At 46.4% G+C, this 23963-nt stretch overlaps 1 protein-coding gene across 3 annotated transcripts in view; it reads right to left on the bottom strand.

The window, feature by feature from the left end:
• Nucleotides 1–23963, bottom strand: part of LOC137265235 (exportin-7-like) — a 51998-nt gene that overhangs the window by 17805 nt on the left and 10230 nt on the right. For all 3 annotated transcript variants that reach the window (XR_010954926.1, XM_067800589.1, XM_067800590.1), the window contains exons 7-15: nucleotides 23499–23648; nucleotides 22263–22389; nucleotides 5763–5836; nucleotides 5172–5291; nucleotides 3685–3831; nucleotides 2296–2468; nucleotides 1860–1917; nucleotides 1568–1700; nucleotides 775–880 (exon numbers count right to left, since the gene is read on the bottom strand). Coding sequence is in view for 2 of the 3 variants with exons in the window: in XM_067800589.1 (XP_067656690.1) it covers nucleotides 775–880; nucleotides 1568–1700; nucleotides 1860–1917; nucleotides 2296–2468; nucleotides 3685–3831; nucleotides 5172–5291; nucleotides 5763–5836; nucleotides 22263–22389; nucleotides 23499–23648 (1088 nt within the window). In the remaining variant the exon portion in view is untranslated. The remainder of the gene's footprint in view (nucleotides 1–774; nucleotides 881–1567; nucleotides 1701–1859; nucleotides 1918–2295; nucleotides 2469–3684; nucleotides 3832–5171; nucleotides 5292–5762; nucleotides 5837–22262; nucleotides 22390–23498; nucleotides 23649–23963) is intronic.

The following is a 23963-nucleotide window of genomic DNA, read 5'->3' as shown; positions in this document are numbered from 1 at the left end:
ACATAAAATTTATTAACAGCAAACAAGTGTGGCATGTCACATATGACAACTTCAGTCAAAGTCACTGTGAAATATAGAGTCTGACATTAGGGTCGACAGGTTACAGACTTCCATCCGACCAATATCAAATTGGCTGCCAAACTTAAAAAATCAGGTGCACTGGAATTCAAACAATGACAGGATCCGTTCCCATCTAAGGGACAGAACTCTGCACAGCTAACTGCAAACCTCTGTTATATTATGTGTAAATGGTGTTAACAGACAGCAGAGGCAAGCAAAAGTCATTTTCCTCTATTGTTTATTGTAGTTTTACTTCATGACTGTTAAAACATGAGATATTAGTAGTCAGAAAATAGGGTAGGAAACACCTTTATCAGATGAGTGGCAAACAGCAGAATATGACTTGACAGTATCACAAGTATATGGCAATAAGCTCTACAAATAATACCGCAGGTTCCAATACACGAAGGACAAAACATATCAGGGTTTGTTATCATGGATTTTATTTGTATCATTGATCAAAACTCTACACAAATTCATTTACAACAACGTTTCTGTTTTAAAATGATTGTCAAAATCCAGGAAACATATTTTTCCTACCTTGTTATCTCCCCTTCTCCATGACAACAAAATGGCCATTTACTTCAGCATCCATGTTACAGGATCTGCACTATCTATCAGTGTAAGTCAGTGTTGGACTCAGCTCCTAGTATATCACAATACAGATAACTGCACTGCCATATACTGTCATATATTTTGACCTACACTACTCACCTACACACAAGCTCTCCATCCATCGCATCGTGTTCATCTGTACTTGCAAACGATACCCGCCCCCCTATCACAGAGCCAATTATATACACCAGCCATGTCAAGCGGCCTGTGGAACAAAAAATGCATGTATCAGAACCTTCTGTAAATGCTGCTAAAAGACTTCAAAATGCAGTATTCAAAATTATTGCATTAACGTAAAGTGAGTGACTGAGGTGGTTTTACGCTGTCTCTAGCACGGACACCAAAAAGGGGCTTCACACACTGGGGAATCGAAACCGGGTCTTCGGCATGACAAGTGAACAGTTAAACCACTAGGTTGCCTCACTGCCCCCATTAATAATATTGAAGTGAATGCATGTGGCACTGTTCGAATTTTCATGGCACTATCCTGCAGCAAAAGGTTCAAACACAAATTCCTCGTTACGGACACTGACCAGTTCTTGTTTTGTTTGTGTAATGATGGCAGCCAGGGTAACACTAACACTACTGACATTCTTGCACTGTTACTGAGCCACTCACCCTCTTGCATGGTTACAGAGAAACTGACTCTCTTGCACGGCTAATGATCCTCTTGCACGGTTACTGAGCTACTGACCCCCTTTCACAGCTACTGACCCTCTGGCATGGCTATGCCTTTTGCAAGGCTACCGAGCTACTGACCCTCTTGCACAGCTACTGAGCTACTGACTTTCGCAAGGCTGAGTCTGACCCTCTTGCATGGCTACCGAGCTTTTGACCTACTGACCCTCTTGCATGACTACTATGCCTTTCACAAGGCTACTGAGCTACTGACCCTCTTGCACAGCTAACTCCATGCCAGTGTTCCCAGCAGCTACCAGGTCCTGGTATCTCTGTGCTGAGTCATCAAACATCTGAACCAGCAACGCACATGTCTTCTCATACTCGCAACGACCTATCGTCGACAACTGAAACACACAGTCATAGAGCAGTTGTAAATATATACTTAAACTGTACACACTTGGGACAAAATACACCCATTGTAAATAATCTGCATCAAATGTTAGTGGGTTTAAGTCCAAGTGACTATATTCTCATGTGGAACTGAACCAGGGTTTACTACTCACCTGTTCTAACTGCTGACTAATCATCCCATGGTCATCCAACGGATCTTCTAAACCCTCTCTGCAACAAATATTTCACTTTAGTACCTAATGAACCTTCAATTAATGTCTACAGCATCTTAACTGTAACAACTATTCATTTGAATATCGTATCTTATTGAAGTATGTGATCAGCAACTTCACAGCTGAAATATCCCACAGTGGTCAACTGTGGTCTATGTCATGACAACATGAACTGCAACAAACAAATCCACATTTTACTCACTTTCAAAAAGGACATCACCCCAAGATCCCCACATTTGCATACAGATCTCAATACAATATTTCAGGCAACAAATCACTGTAAGTGACTGTCCATGATGCCATATTTCCATGAACAGCCCATTCTCTGACGACGACACCAAAGGACTTAGAATACAACACTAGTACAGACTCTCACCTTATGACAACATGTACAGACTCGAGGCGCGAACTGATGTATGCCTTGGTCACCTCTGGTGTGTAGGTCTCCAGTAGGTGAGGCTCGGAAGCCTTGACATAGGGGACTGACGCAACCATCCTCTGCCACAGACTCAGCAGGTAGTGGACACTGTTCGGAGCAAACTGCCACATCTGTACAAGACAAAGCAACACTCAGACAAAAGATCTATCTCATTTGAAAACTGACAGAGAAATGTTTAATAAAACAAAAGGCACAGCACTTGGAATGCATCTTCATTGGGATTTTTATGTGTGTTTTAAGTCACTTTAAGGAATGTTGAACCAATATCATCGCATAGGCTAAAACCAGTAAGCAGAGCTTGAGTGAAATGCTGTAGCTAAGAGTGTGTGATAATATAGCCATAATTACGGCTTCAAGGATATATCTGTCAAGAATGACACAATCTGCCAGATCATAAAATACAATCAGCCAACGATCTTAACAGCTGCCATGATCTAAAGACCAATCATGTTTGAACATTTCTAGTGCAAATCTGAGCAAAAAAACATTGATAACATGAGGAAGAGAGTTTTTATGGATGCCAACTTCTTCATTTGAAGACCACAACGTTTCAGAGTATATCCTTACTCCTTCATCGTGTGAGTGAATGTATGAGGCCAAGATGACAAATATGTACACTGTAGAACACTTAAAGATATAAGACAAAAATGCTGCAGGCTAAACAATGCAAGTCCAAAGTTAACTGGTGTTGATTTGTTATTGCCAAAGGACAAAATGGATAATTCTCACATATGTACCTGGGTTTTAAATACCCATCACATGGGCACTGGGGTACCTGAATTTTGGCTACCTCTAACATAGGTACCTTGGTTCTGGAAACACCTCTCACTTGGCACCTGGGTTTCGGATATTTCTCACGTGGATACCTGGTAACTTGATACCTAACACCCAGATAACTGGGTTTTGGATACCTCTCGCTCAGGTACCAGGGTTTGGGGTCTCATAGCTGGGTTTTGGATATCTTGGACCTGGGCACCTAGGTTTTTGATATGTCACCTGTGTTTTGGATACCTCACACCTGGTTACCTGGATTTTGGATATCTCTAACCTAGGTATCTGGTTAAATGATACCTCTCACTTGGGTACCTGGGTTTGGGATACCTCTCACCCAGGTACCCGAGTTTTGGATACGTATCACCTGGGTACCTGGGTTTTAGATACCTATCACCTGGGTTTTGGACAGACCTCATCTGGCTACAGAGGTTTTGGACATCATTCTATAAGGTACCTAGACACTGAATACCTCTCACAAGAGTAAATGGGCCCTAGACACCTCTCACCTGGGTACGTGAGTTTTGGGGTACCTTTGGTTGGAGTGCGACTCACCTGCAAACTGGTCACAGTGAATTCCGCTACAAGCTTGATGATTTCAGAGTAGTTATCAACTTTGACTAGTTCACCCAGCTGGTAGTTGGATTTCAGACGGGCAAGGAGACGGCAAAACTCGTGGTAATTGCTGGGGTCCGACAAACCCTGGAAACAACAAAAGCCAATTCCATACATTTCATGGAGTTTTCCTAATAAAACCTCAGCTCTTTCTCTAACACTTTTTCACACTAACACAATCTATCGATACACCTGGAACAAACTCATCAACCACTGATGACATGTTAAATGTCAACTGGTTATTATGTTCAGGTCAGCAGAACATGGAAGAAAAGTCAAAAGTGATGTCGCATCAGATTACCAACCTAGTGGAACAAACACATGTTTGTTGTTTAATGCTGCATGGCACTGTTCTGCAAATAACTGGACCAGACAATCCAGTGATCAACATCAAAAGTATTGATCTACGCAACTGAGATCTGATAATGATATGATAATATGATATGATATATGATGATATTTATATAGCACACATATCCATGCACTATTGCATGCTCAAGGCCCTGGTATTTTTCCCTCGATCACTGGATGTCAACTTCCACAGCACATCGTATTTCAATCTCAACTCCCTGGGGATCATACAACTCTTGCTGCCACCTGGCGTACCGAGTTTATTGAGGCTCTCTCATCCTAACAAGGTACCCATTCACAACTGGGTGGACTGGGACATATAGTCACAGTACTTTGTCCAAGTTTACTGTGCATTGCTGTACCCGCAACTAGGTGTTTACATGTATTCATATGGCCACCATCTGGTCATCTACCAACTGATTCGTGGGTTCAAGTGCACAGGGTTGTGAACTATACACTAGGGGTTGTGACAACACTTGAAAGAGTCTGCACACAATGTTGACCAAAAGCTTTTTACACCCGGTCACAGGTGGTCTCGATCCCGACACCTCAACATCGCTGGATCACTAGCCTGGCGCCTTAGCCAGGTCGCCCACCGCACCCCGTGATTGATAACATTTTCAATCCAATCAGTCGCCTCCTACAACATAAACATGTTGGGTGCTGACCAATGGCACAATAAGATCAACCTATGCCTTTAAGTTTCTGCTTTTCACAAGGGGAAGCAACTCTGCACAGGGCACAGCATTTTTGACAACCAGTATTCCTTAAAACACTAAGGCAGAACAGAATTCACATGACACAATTTTAGATTACTGAGCTCCAAATCAGTTCCAAATAATGTTTTAACGATGTAATCTTTCCACTGTCAGTTGTTTTTTTCATAATAAACAGTAAAGAATATATTGCACCATGTTCTCATATGATGACAATTTAATGAACAAACTTACAAGAGTTAAGGGTGTCAACCACAATTTTTGCTGCACATCAAAAAATATTTCAGGAGCTTACAGGTTCGTTTCCCATTACAGAACTTCTTGTTGATATTCAGCTGCAAAAGTTACTAAAACAGCTACCTGTGGATTATCTAGAATTCCCCTGACACCTCGGACAAGGCTGTTGAGAAACTTGGCTCTTTCTGTGTTGTTGAACAATGACCTCCTAACAGAGGCAATCTGCACAAGGCAGGACAGGGCCTGTAAAAAGAAAATAAATTTGCTACATATACCACTTTTAGCCAAAAAAAAAAAAAAAAATTTAAAGACTGACTTACACTTATAATGTCATATTCACAGGTTGAAGGCCAAAATGTAAACCGCAGTGTTTTAAACCTGGAATTTTGCCAAGCTATGGCAAAAATAGCTGACTAGAAAAACACCTAAATTATCAGAAATGACATTCAGGTATTTATTTGCCCTTGGAAAGCATAAAAAGCTGTCAGTTTCATGTTCAATTACAACAAAGTTTGCCACTCATCCTACAGGACAGTTATATATGTGGGTAAACTTCAAATTATAAAATTATTCACATAACAACTCAGTGCTATTAACTATAGTCTTTATCCCATACAGGGAATCAAACTCCGGATGTTATCAGTGTGACAAGCGAATGCTTTAACTGCTTTAACCACCAGACCACCCCAGCCCCAATTTTTCCTTGAAACATACCATTGGTGACAGGGATGTCGGTAGCCCGGAGTACAAGTCGAAGAACAGCTGGAGTGTGCTGAAGTCGAGGAAGGCTGACACAAAAATACATACCAGCATCAGAACAAATGAATAATGGCCTGACTTGATCTGTTATACAGCGTAAACCAAAATTACAAGCAGCAAATTTGTGACTGTGAAATCATAACTGGCTCACTGTGATAACAAGTAGGCAGGGTCAGCAACAGTTAAAAGTGAGTTCAGGTGAAAATCAGCTGCAGGTCTGAGGTCGAAACAATCTAAGAAGTTACAGTAAAATTCGAACAAACCTGTAGAGGTTGCAGATTCTTTGAATAGAGTCCTCCTTGGGGTACTTATAAGCATTTAAATGTTCTTTAAATTCTTGCGACAGTTGTAACTATATTTTTTCAATAAAATATATACAAAACAAAAAACATCATTTTTGTCTTGTGAGACCACCCCTACAGGGCCCCTGGCCCCGTGACGGCCAAGAGCAGGTAACTCTTCAGACTATAGCCTCCAGCAAAACACTTCCGTTCTGTAAGCAATACAGACAGAATGTGGGGAGGTGGGTGGCCGTACCCCAAGGAGGACTCTATTCAAAGAATCTGCAACCTCTACAGGTTTGTTCGATTCTTTTTAATAGAGATCCTCCTTGGGGTACTTATAAGCATAAGACAGACTCCTAAAGACTGATCTTAGGGAGAGGCATTCTGTCTGCTCATAAACCTGACATAAGATGATAACCTTTATTACGAACTGAAAGTAACAAGGAATCAAACTTACCTGGTCACGTGACCTTCTGTGCCTTGCGGCGGGGGTGAGGACCAGGGCCAGGCTATTACACGGTCTAACCCTACCATTCTACGAGAAAGCCGTAGGGTGCCTAAAAAATTGCCCCCCCCCCCCTTTTTTTTTCTTCTCAAAAAACGGGAGCCGAGACAGGCGACCGATATATCAAGGTCCATATTCTCATACACCAGTCAGGGTGCTAGGGAAGGACTCTGACAGTCTAGACCGGTAAAGCAAAAAATACCACCACCATAATAGAGCCCACAACCCGGATAAAAGATGGAAAGTATACAGTAAGACACCACCACCAGTCTACTTGTTGCAGCTACAATGTCAAATGATCGTTCGTCAAATGCAAGGGTAGCTCAATTGGCTAGGGCACTCGTGCCCTGCCCACTGGTGAGAACTGACTGGCCAAACCGAGCACACTCGCTTGACAGTCTGTCTAACTGGTAATGACGGATGAACGTGCTCGGTCGGCTCAAAATGGCCGCGGAGCAGATCTCCTCAATGGGCAAGGCAGACGCCACCATAACAGCAGAACAATTGATCATTCTTCCTAATGTCTTTTGTTCGTTTGATATAAGCCTTAAGGGTCTTACGGACATCTAAGACGTGAGCACGTCGAAGAGAGGTACCAAGCGGCGAAGGCTGCGTGAAAGCAGGGAGCTCAATAGGCGCCGTTAAATGAAAGGTGCTATCTCTCTTAGGCCGGTAAGTATCTGGCAATCGAATGCTCACTCTTTGTGAAACACCGTTAATTCAGGGTTGGCAGACATAGCATGTATGTCGCCTACCCGCCTGCCAGAAGTTACCGCCACAAGAAAAGCAGTCTTCCATGTCAACAGCTGGAGGGACAGAGCCGACAGATTGTGAAAAAGAGGACCGGACAGCCAATCAAGAACGACTGGCAAGTCCCACGGGGGACTAATCCGCCGGACAGACGGACGGATTCTGTCCACGCCTGTAAGGAAGCGCTGAACTAGAGGGTGCTGCCCCAATAATGCACCATTGACAGGAATGTGGAAGGCAGAGATTGCCATGGAGTAACCTCTAACTGTAGAAGCGGCCAGACCGGCTTCCAGTTTAGATTGTAAAAACTCCAACACAGATACTAGACCTGCAGAAAAGGGATCGAGAATCCCCCTGTCGACACACCAGCGCGCATAACAGGCCCATCTATCCTCATATTGAACGTTCGTCGAATCCCTCCGCGAAACCAGAATTGTGTCTGCAACTGGTGGAGGAATTCCTCTCGCATGGAGGCGATTCCGGACAGCGGCCAAGCCACCCACTGAATCCTGGGATTGGGGTGTGGCGCTCCGTTCTGGGATAGTAAGTCCGGTCGAAAGGGTAATAGAACAGGAGGCTGAGCCAGAAACCTGAGAATTACCGGAAACCAGCTTTGAGCCGACCAAAGCGGTGCCAGAAGCACAAGTAGTCCAATCAAGAAGAAAGGCGCCGTTGGCTATCGCTCTCGGATCCGGTATCCTTGAGCAAAACACAGGAATCTGATTCGTCGCCCCAGAGGCAAACAGATCTACATGGAACGACCCGAACAACTGGGAAATAATCCCGAATATCCCCCGATGCAGCATCCACTCGTGTGAGGCTAGTATACGTCTCGATAGCGCATCCGCGCGGACGTTGTCTACGCCCGGGAGATAAACGGGAAGTACCCGAATGTCGAACTGGTCGCACCACAGCAGTAACTGCCACGCCTCCTGAAGGATATACGTCATAGCGGTCTGGTTGTCCATCTCTAGGCGAACCACTTGACCCCGCACTGACTCCACAAAGCTCTCGAACACCCGGCGGACTGCTCTCAATTCCAACACATTGATGTGTAGGGTAACTTCGTCCTCGGCCCAACGGCCCGAGACTGATAGTTCACCCAGGACGCCAACCCAGCCTGTGAGGGATGCGTCCGTCTGAATCGAGAGGGAAGGTGTCGGTGTCTCTAAGGGGATCCCCCTGGACAGATTTCCGACTTCCGTCCACCACCGCAGGTGAGGAATCAACCAAGCGTGAGTCTCGAGCACAGTCTCTTAGCTCTCCGAATGGGACCACAACTGGGCTAACGCCTGTTGAATGGGTCGCATCCTCAACCTCGCACGCCAGACCACGTCTACTGTAGCCGCCATAGTGCCCAGCAAATGAAGCCAAGTTCTTGCTGTGGCCCTGGGGAACTCGAGAAACTGAAAAACAGTTCTCTGAACTTTGACGATGCGGTCTGGGGCTAGGGAAACAATCCCCTGAGCCGTATTGAACCGTGCCCCCAAGAACACCAGATCCTGCGTGGGGGTCAGGTCTGATTTCTTGAGATTGATGATCCAGCCGAGCTTCAACAGGATGTCCATCACTTGCTGTGTGGCATTGTGTGATAACAGGAGCCCAAGGGCCCTCAAAAGCCAATCGTCCAGGTACGGATGACAACACCTGCCCTGTGACCTGGCTAGCTGAGCCGGAATCAACATAAGTTTGGTGAACACCCTCGGTGCTAGGGGTGTCAGGATTCGATTCGATTCGTAGCACTACAATTCGATTTCGATTCGTTATCTTTCAATTTCGATTCGATTCATGAAGAGTTTACTTTACAGCTTTTCTAATTTATCTAATTCAAATTATCTAACAAGTCATCATTCTACAAGCATCCTCCGAGAAAACAGACAGCTTTCCTTCACGTTCTGTTACTTGTAAGCTGATTGGATAGCTCGTTGCCCTATTAACCAATCACTGTTGATTTTACTTTACTCGTGTAAAGGTACATACAATTACTGATTTTGTATTTGGACATTTCCAAATATTTGCAGTGTTGGCGATAATTCTCTCACCACAAAGAAAAGGAATTATATGCAACTATTTGACACGCTGTTAATCGATTCACTTCAAACATAAGCCAATACACAATTTTAATACCGTACGAAAACGTGATTTCAACTGCATGTCCCCTGACAACAAAATGGCTGACGAAGCTACGCTACGAAATGCCCCGGCGAATTTAAAATCTAAAGTTTGGGAATACTTTGGGTTTAGGGGTGAGTCAAAGGAAACTGCCACTCGCAAATCATGTTACACTGATATTACATGCAAAACTGGCTCCACAACGAACTTATTCAATCATCTCAAGCGAAAACAAAATGTCGATGTGAATGGTTTAGGTGGGAAATCAGCGTCTGGGGATGCCAAACAGCGTTCAATTACTAGTGGTACCAGTGGACAGCAAACCTTATTCCAATCAGTGGCTAAGTCAAAGATTGGGGATGACCGCAAAACTGCGATAACAAAGGCAATAGGTGGATATTTGGCTCATGATATGAGACCCTACTCAACCATTGATAAACTTGGGTTTCAAAATATGATTCAGGTTTTGGAACCAAAATATTCCTTGCCTTGCCGAACACATTTTAGCCAAACGGTCATTCCTGGATTATTTACCAAAGTGAAGGATAGAGTTATGAAGGCCATTGAAAAAGCAGAAAATGTATCTATCACAACAGATTCATGGACGTCAAGGGCAACAGAAAATTACATAGCCGTGACAGCGCATTATGTAAATGAAGAGTGGAGAGTTGAAAATTTTGTTCTTGAAACACACAAATTCCCTGAATCCCATACAGCAGAAAATCTGGCCAAGTGTTTGAAGGAAACTGTTGAGACATGGAAATTAGAGAGAAATGGGAAGGGGCCATCCGTCACAACAGACAATGCAGCCAACATAGTCAAGGCAGTGAAAGAGACTGGGTTTGAGCCACACATAACTTGCTTTGCTCACACTCTAAACTTGGCTACACAGCGTGGATTAAAAGTGCCACAGATGGAAAGATTACTTGGTAGGGTGAGGCGAGTGGTGAGTTTCTTTCACAAAAGTACCTCGGCTACAAGTGCGCTTACACTCATGCATGCTAAACTTGGTCTGCCAAAAAACAGACTTGTGATGGATGTTTCAACCCGTTGGAACTCAACATATGACATGTTGGAGAGGTATGTGCAACAGCAAGCTGCAGTGTTTGCTGCAATACTGCTGGAACTGAAAAAAAAAGATCAAAGACCTGGTCACTTTGTCTGATAATGACATTCATAACATTGAAACCATTCTCCAAGTTCTGAGGCCAATTAAAACAGTAACTACAAAGATGTGCAGCCAAACACATCCAACTGTATCAATGATTCATCCATTCAAAGAGATGCTCCTGAAACACTTGAAGCAATCTTTTGAGGACAACACCCTGGTTGCTGATGTGAAGAAGGTCATTCGATCTGACTTGGAATCCAGGCAAGTTTATTTTACTTTCAATTTTAATTTGATGACAAAAGAATGGCAAAATAAATAAATATAAAATACATAACACTTGTAAATGTTAACTATTCCTAAAATTGTAACAAGTGTATATAAACAATAAACATGTTATCAAGTTATCATGAAAACATATAATAAATCAACTAATTTCACAAAAATAATATGCCAACAAGTTTACAATAATTCAAACATCATTATATACATCATTGTAAGATTGGTTGGAAAATAAATTTATCAACAATACATTAGACAACAACAATTTCAACAAACAATAATTGGTGAAAATTTATTTTCAGGTATACAGGTACTGTACTAGATTACCTTCTAACAGCCTCAGCTGTGGACACAAGGTTCAAAAGCATGCCTTATCTAGATGAAGCAGGAAGACACAAGGTTTACCAGGCACTTCAAGACGCAGCCATTCGGTTCCACCAGTCCCAAGTTGAGGTAAATAACTTGGCATTATGAATTCCAATTTGAAATTACAACAAAACCAATGTGTCATAATTTTTTATATAGTTTATTCAAAATCTAGTATGACCATATCAAAAATATTTTTAGGTTCATGGGAGGATGGCAGAGGAAATATCATAGTTTTCAAACTTCATTGGTTTAATTTTCATCATGTTAGTTTGTAAAATAATGGGAAATGTAACCATATATATTTGCAAATGAAAAATGAAGTAATGAAAATCCTAATTTGCAGGCTGTAAGAATCAAGACAGAACCAGGAGAGCAGTCTGGCCCAGCAATTCCCACTCTGCCTAGTATGCCTACAACAGATCTTGAAAATGAAGAGTTACAAGCCGAGGCAACAGAACCAGTGCTGAAAACAGAAAACAGAGAAGAAGCTCATTCTACTCTTAGTGACCTCTTTGGTGATGTGTTTGTTGTCAAAGTAGAGGAGGGTCTGAGTGTATATGACAGACTGGATGCAGAAGTGAAATCCTACAGGAATGATGAGTTCCTTGTCCTTGAAGGGGACCCACTGCTGTGGTGGAGGGGGAGGGAGGGAAAGTATCCCATCTTAGCCAAGTATGCCAAGTGTTGTTTAAGTGTACCAGCAACAAGTGTGGCAAGTGAAAGGGTGTTTTCCACAGCAGGGGATATTGTTACTGCTCAGAGGGCATGTCTGAGCAGTAACAATGTTGACCAGCTAGTCTTCCTGGCCAAAAACATGATCATTCCAGATGATTTGCAGTGAATCTGTAACAGTGACTTTGTGGGATGTTAACATATTTGTTGTTTTGAGTTAATGCTAACATTAGCAGCCAGGTAGGCTCATACTAGGCTGGTAGACAAAACCTTTTGATTTTATCCTGAATAGGTGTATTTTGACTTTTAGTCTTCCTGGTCAGTGGCAAAGACCATGATCGTCTCAGATGGTTTGTACTTTACCAGTGAATCTGTAACAGTGAATCTCTTATTTGTTTATTTTGAGTTACTGTTGACTCAACTTGACTGTTTGACATTGGTAGGCTAGGCTGATGGCGAAAGCCTTATGCTGAATATCCTCATATTGTGATATTACTGAAGGTCAGTGAAGGACTGTGACTAGGACTGACTACATGTATGTTAAACACTTTGTACTTTGGACTCTAGTCATTCCTTGGTTTACATTGCTGTTATTTATATTTTACTTTCTGCAACTGACTAACAGTTTTCAAATTAAAGTGAAACTAGTCAAACTAAAACATTTTTTACTTGTTTATCAACTTTATGTGAATCGAATCGAAAAGAATCGAATCGAGTTCTAATAATCGATAATCGAATCGAATCGAAGAGTGAGTGAATTGTGACACCCCTACTCGGTGCTGTGGAGATGCCGAAGGTTAGAACCCGAAACTGATAACACTTCCTGTCGAACGAAAACCGAAGGTATTTCTTGAACTCGGAGTGTATTGGAAGATGGAGGTAAGCGTCCTTGAGATCGATTGACGTGACCCAATCCCCTGTCTCCACGGAAGAGATCACTGACCGCAGTGTCTCCATCCTGAAGGACGGAACCTCTATGAGCTTGTTCAGCCCCTTGAGATTCAAGATAGGTCTGAACCCTCCAGCCTTCTTGGTCACAAGGAAGTACGTGGAATAAAACCCGTCTTCTTGTTGACCTTCTGGAACCACCTCGATGGCAGCCTTGTCCAGTAACGACTGGACCTCGGCACGGAGGACCTCTGCTTTTTCCCGGGAGAACGGCACCAGTGTGTGCCGAATCCCTGAGAAGCATGGAGGGTCTCGCTTCCACTGTGGCATATGGCCATCCCTGACTGTGGACAGGACCCAGGGATTTGAAGTGGCTGCCTGCCATTCCGAAAGTGAGTGAGTGAGTTTAGTTTTACGCCGCACTCAGCAATATTCCAGCTATATGGCAGCGGTCTGTAAATAATCGAGTCTGGACCACACAATCCAGTGATCAACAACATGAGCATCGATCTGCGCAATTGGGAACCGATGACATGCGTCAACCAAGTCAGCGAGCCTGACCACCCGATCCCGTAAGTCGCCTCTTACGACAAACTGAGTCGCCTTTTATGGCAAGCATGGGTTGCTGAAGGTCTATTCTACCCTGGGACCTTCATGGGTCCCATTCCGAAAGGAATAGTGACAGTCTGCCGCCTACAGGGACTTCTGGCGCAAGGCAATGTACCCCCACATTCGGCAGTTCTCCGCCTGCTTGTGCGAGGGACACCAAAGGCTCTGGGCAAAAGTTTAACGGGAAGCCGGGGCAGGCTTCCCTTTGCCCCAAAAAGGCTGCTGTTGCTGCGTCTGCTGCAACGCAGGCCCCTTGCCTTTGCCTTTCGCCCTCTTGCTTCGTTTGTGCTGCAGCGGAGCAGTCCACTTAGCACCCTCCTTCGCCGGCGCCGAAGGGTAAGCCGAAGCAAGAGTGGGAGGCCGTTGGCGAGACGAGGAGGGTTACTCTAACAAGGGCTTAGAGTCCTTGAAAGTGCTAACAGCCTCCGCGGCCTCCCGCACAACCTGCAGTGCCCCAGGGAAGAGGGAAGATCCCAACCTGTAGGGCAGAGCGAGAAGTGCCTGCTGGGTAGCGGGGGAGTACCTGGCTACGGACAACCATAGCCGATGCAACCCCATCATCTGGCTGGCACAGCACCTAATGCTGTCCCGCGCCAGATAAGAGTGCACGTCAGTAAGCTGCCGGCCCAACACTGCCGACAGAGAGTCGTCGGCAGCGCTCCCATGGTCCAACAGCTGCCCCTGCAAAGCAGAAAGATAAGCTGAATACTCTCAGCTGCTGGGCCGCACACCTATACAATTCCTCAAAGGAACGATAGGCGGACCTCAGTGCTGGAGCGGCCGTGGAGAAGGGTGGCAGCCGCCGGCCCTGCCTGGCCGAGGCCAAGGAAGAGGAGGAGGACCCCCCAGGGTGTCCGAGGCGTATACGCACTCGTCCACCACCAGCGGTTCGAATAGCGAATCCTCATCCAACTGATACCGGCGGCTAATCTCCGGGGGAGATCAAAGCGCGACCGGGTACCCGAAAGGAGAGGATTCACCACCTCCCCGAAGTGGGGGTAGGTGCCGAGGATACAGTGGCAGGAGAAGGGGAAGCGTCCCTAGACACCCTGGCCTTCTTAGCCGACCCCTCCGAAGAGGAAGCTGTGCCTTTCTTTTTGTGGGAACGCTTAGATGGAGGGTCCTGAGCCCAAATATCCCCCCCAAGCCTTAAGTAGGTTGGAATAAAACAAAAAGTCGGCGTGCCTTGACTTTCTTGTTTGGGGGGTAAAACCCGCACACACCTCACATGACTGGTCATCATGGTGACATTCAACTAGGCACCTTAGACAAATGTCGTGAAGGTTCTTGGCCGGAATAGAGGATTTGCATGTTGAACAGGATTTAAACTGTAAAACAACAAATAACCCCTAGTGTTGTGTAATGAAACAATAAATGAAACAAAACACGCATGGGCGCAAAGCTAAGTAACTGAAACTACGCACGTAGTCAAGGTAAAACTTAAGTGCCACTACACCAAAATTTACAACAAATTTATACAACTTGTAGTAAATATGGAAATAATATGAATACATAAGAAGTATAGCTAACTAAAGCTTACTTCTTTTTTTTTTTAAAAAAGAAATCCCTCAAAACTTAAAGTTTTGGCGGGAAAAAAGGGTTGCCTTCCACCATTACGCTAGCCACATGGCTACTAACAGGGACAGCAAAAAGTTACAACATTTTGACAAGTAAACTGTAAAAAATGATTCCTAAAGTGCCCATGGGTCTAATAAAGAAACCATACATACAGTTTGAGCCTCTGTGGTACTCATCTTAGCACTTGTCTTTGTCTTTGATAAGCAAGAATCTCTTTGAACGCTGAAGCACGTCTGCATAGGCGGGTGACAGAAAAGGAAGTGTTTTGCTGGAGGCTATAGTCTGAAGAGTTACCTGCTCTTGGCTGTCACAGGGCCAGGGGCCCTGTAGGGGTTGTCTCACAAGACAAAAACAATGTTTTTTTGTTTTGTATATATTTTATTGAAAAAATATAGTTACAACTGTCGCAAGAATTTAAAGAACATTTAAATGCTTGGAAGTACCCCAGGGAGGATCTCTATGAAAAAGAATCTGAAATATGATGGCCCAACAGACAGATGTGTGTACTTGAAGCAGGACCTCAACCACCTAAATATTTTCTCCAAGGATTTAGACAAAAATCAGTGAATCCACATTTGGCCCAATCAGCAATATTTATACAAACCTGTAGAGGTTATGAATTCTTTGAAGAATGTCCTCCTTGGGGTACATATATAGCATTAAAATGTCCATTTAAAAATGCCTACGACAGTTGTAACAATATTGAATAAATATTTTACAAAACAAAAAACTCGTTTTTGTCTTGTGAGACCACCCCTACAGGGCCCCCACTCGGGCCCCTTAACAGCCAAGAGCAGGTAACTCTCGCTGCGTACCTCATACCTCACTTTTCATGCTGAGATTGTCAGACAGAATGTGGGGAGGCGGGTGGCCGTACCCCAAGGAGGACATTCTTCAAAGAATTCATAACCTCTACAGGTTTGTATAATTCTTTTTCAGAAGAAGTCCTCCTTGGGGTACATATATAGCATAAGACAGACTCCCAACGAACGTGAGTCGGGAGCGGCATTCTGTCTGCTGATGTGTACCCTACACACACTCTCATACACTGCCGAAGCTGCGAGAGATAGAGAAATACACTTACCCAATCACCAAGCCGCTGATGTCAATCAGGCGGGGGCGGGGCAACATAAGGCCGAAAGAGCCAATCGATAATAACCCAGCAAAGGTGATTGACATATGACCACACCTCATGCCATTCACTGTAATTATTCCCCCAAACCAGCGAAGTAGTGCCGGGAATAACAGTGCAAGAGTAAATATGAGCGTATGTCGACGCTAATAGTGAAAAAACCGTCTATAGGTAGTTTCTCTTTGTGTGTTTTTTTTTTTTTTATATATATATATATATATATAAAAACACCACCACCAGGGGATATCCGTCACCAATATAACAAGAAATGTTTCGTGAAAACCCCACCACCTCATGATAAACAAAGTCGAGATCTCCGACGCTCATTCAGCTAGGGGAATCACGACTCTGCCCACTGGTGAGAACTGTATGGCCAAACCGAGCACGTTCCCGTGAATGTTTGTCCAGTTGGTAGTGACGGATAAACGTGCTCGGTCGGCTCCAAATAGCCGCAGAGCAGATCTCCTCAATGGGCAGAGCCGCGGCATAAGCCTGTGACGTAGCCACTGCCCTAACAGAATGAGCCTTTAACCCATTAGGGATAGGTAACCCTTTATGAGTATATGCCATACAAATGGCAGAGACAAGCCACCTAGATATGGTTTGCTTGTTCGCCGGCAGACCAGCTCTTCCCCCGCCATAACAACAAAACAACTGGTTATCTTTTCGGATATCAGCAGTTCGTTTGATATAAGCCCTAAGGGTCTTACGGACATCTAAGACGTGAGCACGTCGAAGAGAGGTACCGGGCGAGGGAGGCTGCATGAGCTTAGGGAGCTCGATAGGCGCTGTAACATGAAAAGCGCCTGCGATCTTAGGACGGTAAGAATCCGGCAGTCTAATACTGACCCTGTCTTTGTGAAAGACGGTCAAAGCAGGATCCGCTGACATTGCATGAATGTCACCTACCCGCCTGCCAGACGTTACCGCCACAAGAAAGGCAGCCCTCCACGTTAACAGCTGGAGAGAAAGAGACGATAGCTCGTGAAAAAGAGGACCGGACAACCAGTCAAGAACGACTGACAAGTCCCACGGGGGACTAATCCGCCGGACAGTCGGACGGATCCTATCCACACCCGCTAAAAAACGCTGAACAAGAGGGTGCTGCCCCAAGAGAGCACCGTCAACAGGAATATGGAATGCCGAAATGGCCGTGGAATAGCCCCGAATAGTAGAGGCGGCTAGGCCTGACTCTAACCGGGACTGCAAAAATTCCAGTACTTCAACTAGAGTTGAAGAAAAGGGATCAAGAATCCCCCTGTTGACACACCAGCGCGCATAACAGGCCCATCTATCCTCATATTGAACGTTTGTCGAATCCCTCCGCGAAGCCAGAATTGTGTCTGCAACTGGTGCAGAAATTCCGCTCGCTTGGAGGCGATTCCTGACAGTGGCCAGGCCACCCACTGAATCCTGGGATTCGGGTGCGGCGCTCCGTTCTGGGATAGTAAGTCCGGTCGAAAGGGTAAAAGGACAGGAGGCAATGCCAGAAACCTCATCATTACCGGAAACCAGCTTTGAGACGACCAAAGAGGAGCAAGAAGCACTAACAGTCGAGCTGGTTGGGTGGCAAGCTGCGAGAGGACCCTGGGAATCAGCGGCAGAGGTGGGAACGCCCACAATACCCTGTCCGTCCAATCGAGCTGGAAAGCGTCCTGAGCGATGGCTCTCGGATCCGGTATCCGAGAACAAAACACCGGAATCTGGTTCGTCCCCCCAGAGGCAAACAGATCCACCTGGAACGATCCGAACAACCGGGAGATAATCCCGAATATCTCCCGATGCAACATCCACTCGTGAGGAGCTAGGACACGTCGAGAGAGCGCGTCTGCTCGAACATTGTCCACCCCGGGGAGATACACGGGACACACCCGAACATTGAACCGGTCGCACCACTGTAGAAAGTGCCACGCCTCCTCTAGGAGGGACGGAGAAACCGTACCGCCCTGTTTCAGGATATAGGTCATTGCCGTCTGGTTGTCCATCTCTAGACGTACCACACAGCCTCGAACCGTCTCCCGAAAGTGTTGGAACACTAGCCGGACAGCTCTCAATTCGAGCACATTGATGTGCAGGCGCGTTTCGTGCCGTAACCATAGGCCCGAAACTGAATGGGCGCCCAGCACGCCACCCCACCCTGTGAGGGAAGCGTCCGTCTGAATTGAAAGGGTTGGTGAGGGAGCGTCCAGGTGTAACCCCCTGGATAGATTCCCTACCACTGTCCACCACCGTAAATGAGGAAGGAGCCACTCCGGAGTGAGGAGAATCATCTCGTAACTCCTGCCGTGGGACCACATTCGCGCCAAGGCGTACTGAATAGGTCGCATCCTCAACCGCGCCCTCCAAACAACGTCCACCGTCGCTGCCATGTTGCCTAGCAACTGGAGCCAAACCCGAGCCGAAGCCGAGGGGGACTCGAGGAATTGCATAACAACTCTCTGAACTTTGGAGATCCGATCCGGCGAGAGGGAGACTACGCCTCTCGCTGTGTCGAACCGAGCGCCTAAGAAGATCAGATCCTGTGTAGGAACTAGGTCTGACTTCTTGAGATTGATAATCCAGCCCAACCTGGTGAGAATACACATTATGGCGAATGTTGCGTCTCGACTCAAGTGAGCGGCAAGTGCTCGTATAAGCCAATCGTCCAGGTACGGGTGACAACACCTGCCCTGTGACCTGGCCACTTGCGCTGGGATTAACATAAGCTTGGTGAATACCCTCGGAGCCGTAGCGATGCCGAAGGGAAGCACCCGAAACTGATAGCATACCCCGTCGAAGGAGAACCGCAGGTACTTCCTGAACTCGGGATGCATCGGAACATGCAGGTACGCATCCTTGAGGTCGATGGACGTAAGCCAGTCGCCTCTTTCTACAGATGAGATCACTGACCGTAGTGTCTCCATCTTGAATGACGGTACCTGCAGCATAGTGTTCAGCCGTTTGAGATTGAGAATCGGTCTGAACCCTCCGTCCTTTTTGGTGACCAGGAAATAAGTGGAGTAAAATCCCTCTTGTTCCTGGCCCCCTGGAACCACCTCGATGGCCGCCTTGTCCAGTAAAGACTGAACCTCGGCGCGGAGAACCTCGGCTTTCTCCGGAACTACCGGCACAGGAGTGCGCCGAATTCCGGAAAAGGGAGGCGGGTCTCTCTTCCATAGTGGTAAGTGGCCTTCCCTGAGTGTGGATAGGACCCAGGGGTTGGAGGTTACCTTTTCCCAATCCGACAGGAAGTGGGAAAGGCGGCCACCCACAGGAAGGTTTGGCAGAAGGCAATGAATGCCCGACGTCGGCAGTGCTCCGACTGCTTGATTCGGGTTCACTTGCAAGGGCTCCGGAGGATGACTTACTGGGAAGCCGGGGCCGACTTCCCTTTCCTCGGAAAAGGATGCTGGGGCGCCGCAGCCTTGCCCTTGCCCCTACCCTTACCCTTACCCTTCCGCGCCTGCAAGGGCTGTGCCCACTTAGCAGAGTCCTTGGCCGGAGCCGAAGGATAAGCGGAGGAAAGCACCGGGGGACGCGCACGAGAAGTGTGAGGCTGTTCTAACAAGGGTTTAGACTCCTTGAATGTAGACACAGCCTCCGCGGCCTCCCGGACTACTGATGCCGCTCCCGGGAAGAGAGTAGATCCCATCCGGAATGGCAGTGAAAGTAGCGCTTGCTGAGTGGCCGGCGAATACCGTGCCACGGACAGCCACAGTCTACGGAGGCCCATAACTGCAGACATCATCTGACACGCCGAGGACCTGATCGAGTCCCGCGCCAGATGTGACTGCACCTCCGTAAGCTGTTGAGCGAGCGTAGGGGAAACACACTCCTCCTCAACACCGCCGCCGTCAACAAGCCGACGCTGCAATACCGAAGTATATGCGGCGTGTATTGTGACTTTCAGGCACTGAGCTGCATTTCGGTACTGCTCCTCAAACGACCTATAAGCCGATTTGAGGGCAGTAACGTTAGAGGTGAACGGAGGCAGGCGGCGTCCTTGCTTAGCCGAAGCTAAGGAGCTGCCAGAGGAACCCCCCAGGGCGACCGACGCATAGATACAGTCGTCGACCACTGGAGGGTTATACAAGTCAAGATCACCCATAAGGTAACGTCGGTCTAGCTCCGGCAAATCGAAGCGTGACCGCGCTCCCGTTAAAAGAGGGTTAATCACTTCTGACAATATAGAAGGGAGGATGCGCAACCGAGAATCCACCACCTTGGCTGGGGCAAAAGCCTCACCCGGCAGTCGGAATTCCTCGGGGTCAGGTGTCGCCGAAGCAATACGCTCCCGTACCTGCCTCAGCGAGGCGCCGAGCGAAAACGAAAACTCACTCGGCCCACCCCGGTCCTCCCCCTCCTCCATTATCTCCTCGGCGCGATCCCCCATGAGTGACACCTCAGATCTGTCATCTAAGGATAGCTCCGGGGGATCGGTCGAGGGAACATCCGAAAGAGAGAAAGGCCCGAGCAGAGCCGAGCGGCCCGACGCCATAGACCCGACGCCCGAGACTGAGTCTGGGTGGCGGATCGCCGGCAACGCTCCCAACATAGGCATGGTCCCATGACCAACACTGGCAACCTCGGAGTGGCTGGCAACCGACTCTAAAGTCGGTTCCTGCGCACCCCTAATGGAAGTCCCCACACCGGCGCCAGAGGCGTGGCTGGGGAGTCCCACGGAAGCCGAAGCCGGATACACACCCGACTCCGGACGAACGCCGATCTCCTGACGGAGACCGGACATCGCATCCGAAATCAGGGTATGCACCGACGCCATTTGCTGCTGCAACAAAGACGACAGTAAATCAAATGTTAACGGTTGCGAGGGTTCAGTGGGAGGTGCTGCGGAGGTAGAAGCCACCGCTGGAGGTGGAACCGAAGTACCCTTCGCTGGTTTTGCCGTATCCCCCCCCGAGACTGAAGCCGAAGACGCCTTCTTAATATCTTTTTTAGCTTTTTTTGAAGGCGGCTCCTGAGCCCAAATATCCCCCCCCGCCTGGATCAAAGATCTATAAAAGATCAAGTCTGCATGACGGGATTTTTGAGCCCTGGGGGAAAAGTCCTGACATACGGCGCATCCTTGCTCGTCGTGAGCTTCCTCCGCCAAGCAACGCAGGCACAGAATATGCTTATCCCTCGGGGGGAGTCTTGCGTTACAAGTAGCACACCCCTTGAACTGGAAAAAACCGAACCGTGCTATGATTAATAGCAAGGCCCGTTAATCCAACAAACACATGAGTATTTAACAGAAACAATAATACGCACTGGCGATATTTAACCGTTAAATAATAAGAAAGCTATTTATGAAAACATACAATAGCATATAAGGATTTTTTTTTTTTTTTTTTTTTTACCATGGAAAAGAAAGGTAAAAAACCATACAAATATCCGGTTTGTATTTAAAACCACCTAAAAGAATAGGCAGAAGAAATAACCACCAGGTACGTGCCGCCCGCCATCTTGTCAGCCACATGGCTGAAGACCACGGTAGCCACGGAAAGTTACAACATTTCATGAATGAAAAAGAGTGAAATATGCATTCCTAATACCGCCCGTGCGTTAAAAAGGAACCATACATACGGTTTTCGTAGCTTTCTCACTCATTCTCTTCAATTCGTAGGTTCTCTAAGTATGAGAGCTTGCTGATGGACGACTGTCCTCAATGACGACAGCATGAAAAGTGAGGTATGAGGTACGCAGCGAGAGTTACCTGCTCTTGGCTGTTAAGGGGCCCGAGTGGGGGCCCTGTAGGGGTGGTCTCACAAGACAAAAACGAGTTTTTTGTTTTGTAAAATATTTATTCAATATTGTTACAACTGTCGTAGGCATTTTTAAATGGACATTTTAATGCTATATATGTACCCCAAGGAGGACTTCTTCTGAAAAAGAATTCAGCGATTTATGGTAGAGGTCTGTAAATCATCAAGCCATGACAGGACAATCCAGTGATCGACAGCATGAACATCAATCTAAGCAACTGAGACGCCATGTCATGTGTCAACCAAGTAAGCAAACCTGACCACCCGATCGTGCTTGTTGCTCTTAGAACAAGCATGAGTTTTTAAAGATCAAATCTTCTTGGGTAAGCATAGTGCAGAGGAAAACTGGAAACCAAGACAGCCGACAGTACACCAACTCCTGATTGACGATGTCTCCTGTTATACACAAACCTCACAACACCTACCTGTTCTCCAGCTGGTTGGAATCTGTACTGTACACAGGTCGTCCGATGACTCATCTGTTGATGTGCCGATGAAGTCAAATGTCAAACAATTGTGTGCCAGTCGTAGTGCATGGGATAACAGGCCACGCTGAAACAGAATCAATAGACAATGTTTACACATTATCTAAATTCACCCATCATGAAACAGTCTTAAACTTGCTCATAAAATCATTATATCCTTAAACAAATCCACGAGAAAATTACTGGGCCAAATAGGAACACTATGTGCAAAGGTTGGGGAACAGACAAACAGGTGACACCGATCTGCACTACTGGGTTCACTGACAAACATCAACCAAGTACAGAGGAAGCAGTGTCTATTCTAGGATGCGCGATTGCACGATTGGCGCGAATAATGATGAAATCACCCCTCATAAAAACAACAGTGTGTGAACTGTCATGCATGGTAATTTGCCCCCTACCTAACTTCCAGTGATCAAGTGGGTGGGTGAGTGAGTGAGTGAGTGAGTGAGTGAGTGAGTGACTGGGACTGGGTGAGTGAGTGAGTGGGTCTGGGTGAGAGTGGATCTGGGTGAGCAAGTGAGTGGGTCTGGGTGAGTGAGTGAGTGAGTGAGTGAGTGAGTGAGTGAGTGAGTGGGTGGGTGGTTCTGGGTGAGTGAGTGAGTGGGTCTTGGTGAATGAGTGAGTGAGTGGATCTGGGCGAGTGAATGTGGATCTGGGTGAGCAAGTGAGTGGGTCTGGGTGGGTGAGTGGGTGAGTGAGTGAGTGAGTGAGTGAGTGGGTGGGTGTTTCTGGGTGAGTGAGCGGGTCTTGGTGAATGAGTGAGTGAGTGGGCGGGTCTGGGTGAGTGAGGTCTGGATGAGTGAGCGAGGTCTGGGTGAGTGAGTGAGTGGGTGGGTCTGGGTGAGTGAGTGGGTGGGTCTGGGTGGGTGGGTGAGTGAGTGAGTGAGTGAGTGGATCTGGGTGAGTGAGTGGGTGGGTTTCGGTGAGTGAGTAGGTGGGTGAGTGAGTGAGTGAGTGAGTGAGTGGATCTGGGTGAGTGACTGACACTTTAGCCACAAGGCTAGGACAACAATAGGGAGATGTTGAACACTAATGGTGACCTTGCTTATTGTCATCAATCCCCTATGGCATTTACTTCCACTCATTATAACAACCACTAGTTTGCAAGGCCTATAGTATTTACTTGCGATATGGTTTGATTCAAAGGACTGTGACAGCCAGTCATAATCTCACCTGGTTGTCATCATTGAAGTCCAGATTTTTCAGATTTCCAGCTGCAGATCGAAGAAGTGAACACGCCAGCTGGAAGATCTCAAACAGCTGGGTGTCTCGGAATGAAGATGCGATCTTCCGATGTTTCGTTAGAGATCTGCTGGCCTCAGACTGAAACCAAGCGAAAACTCTGATACACTGTAAAAATTAAACTGAAATATGAATATATTAATATGAATACAATGAATATAGAAGCTTTGACCAATATCATAACCTGAACAGCAGGAAAGGGTTTCCGTGTACACTTCGGTCCAAATACCTACTAGCCCAAACATGGCTTTGAGCAAACTTCTTCATATATTTTCATATCATTATTAAACTGTTAGTATCCATGTACACATGAACACATTTTTACTAGGCTCTGACTTCTGAGTGAGTGAGTGAGTGAGTGAGTGAGTGAGTGAGTGAGTGAGTGAGTGAGTGAGT

The sequence above is a fragment of the Haliotis asinina genome, chromosome 15 (genome assembly GCF_037392515.1).
Source record: "Haliotis asinina isolate JCU_RB_2024 chromosome 15, JCU_Hal_asi_v2, whole genome shotgun sequence".
Lineage (NCBI taxonomy): Eukaryota > Metazoa > Mollusca > Gastropoda > Lepetellida > Haliotidae > Haliotis > Haliotis asinina.
This window is presented reverse-complemented; position numbering and strand designations above follow the sequence as displayed.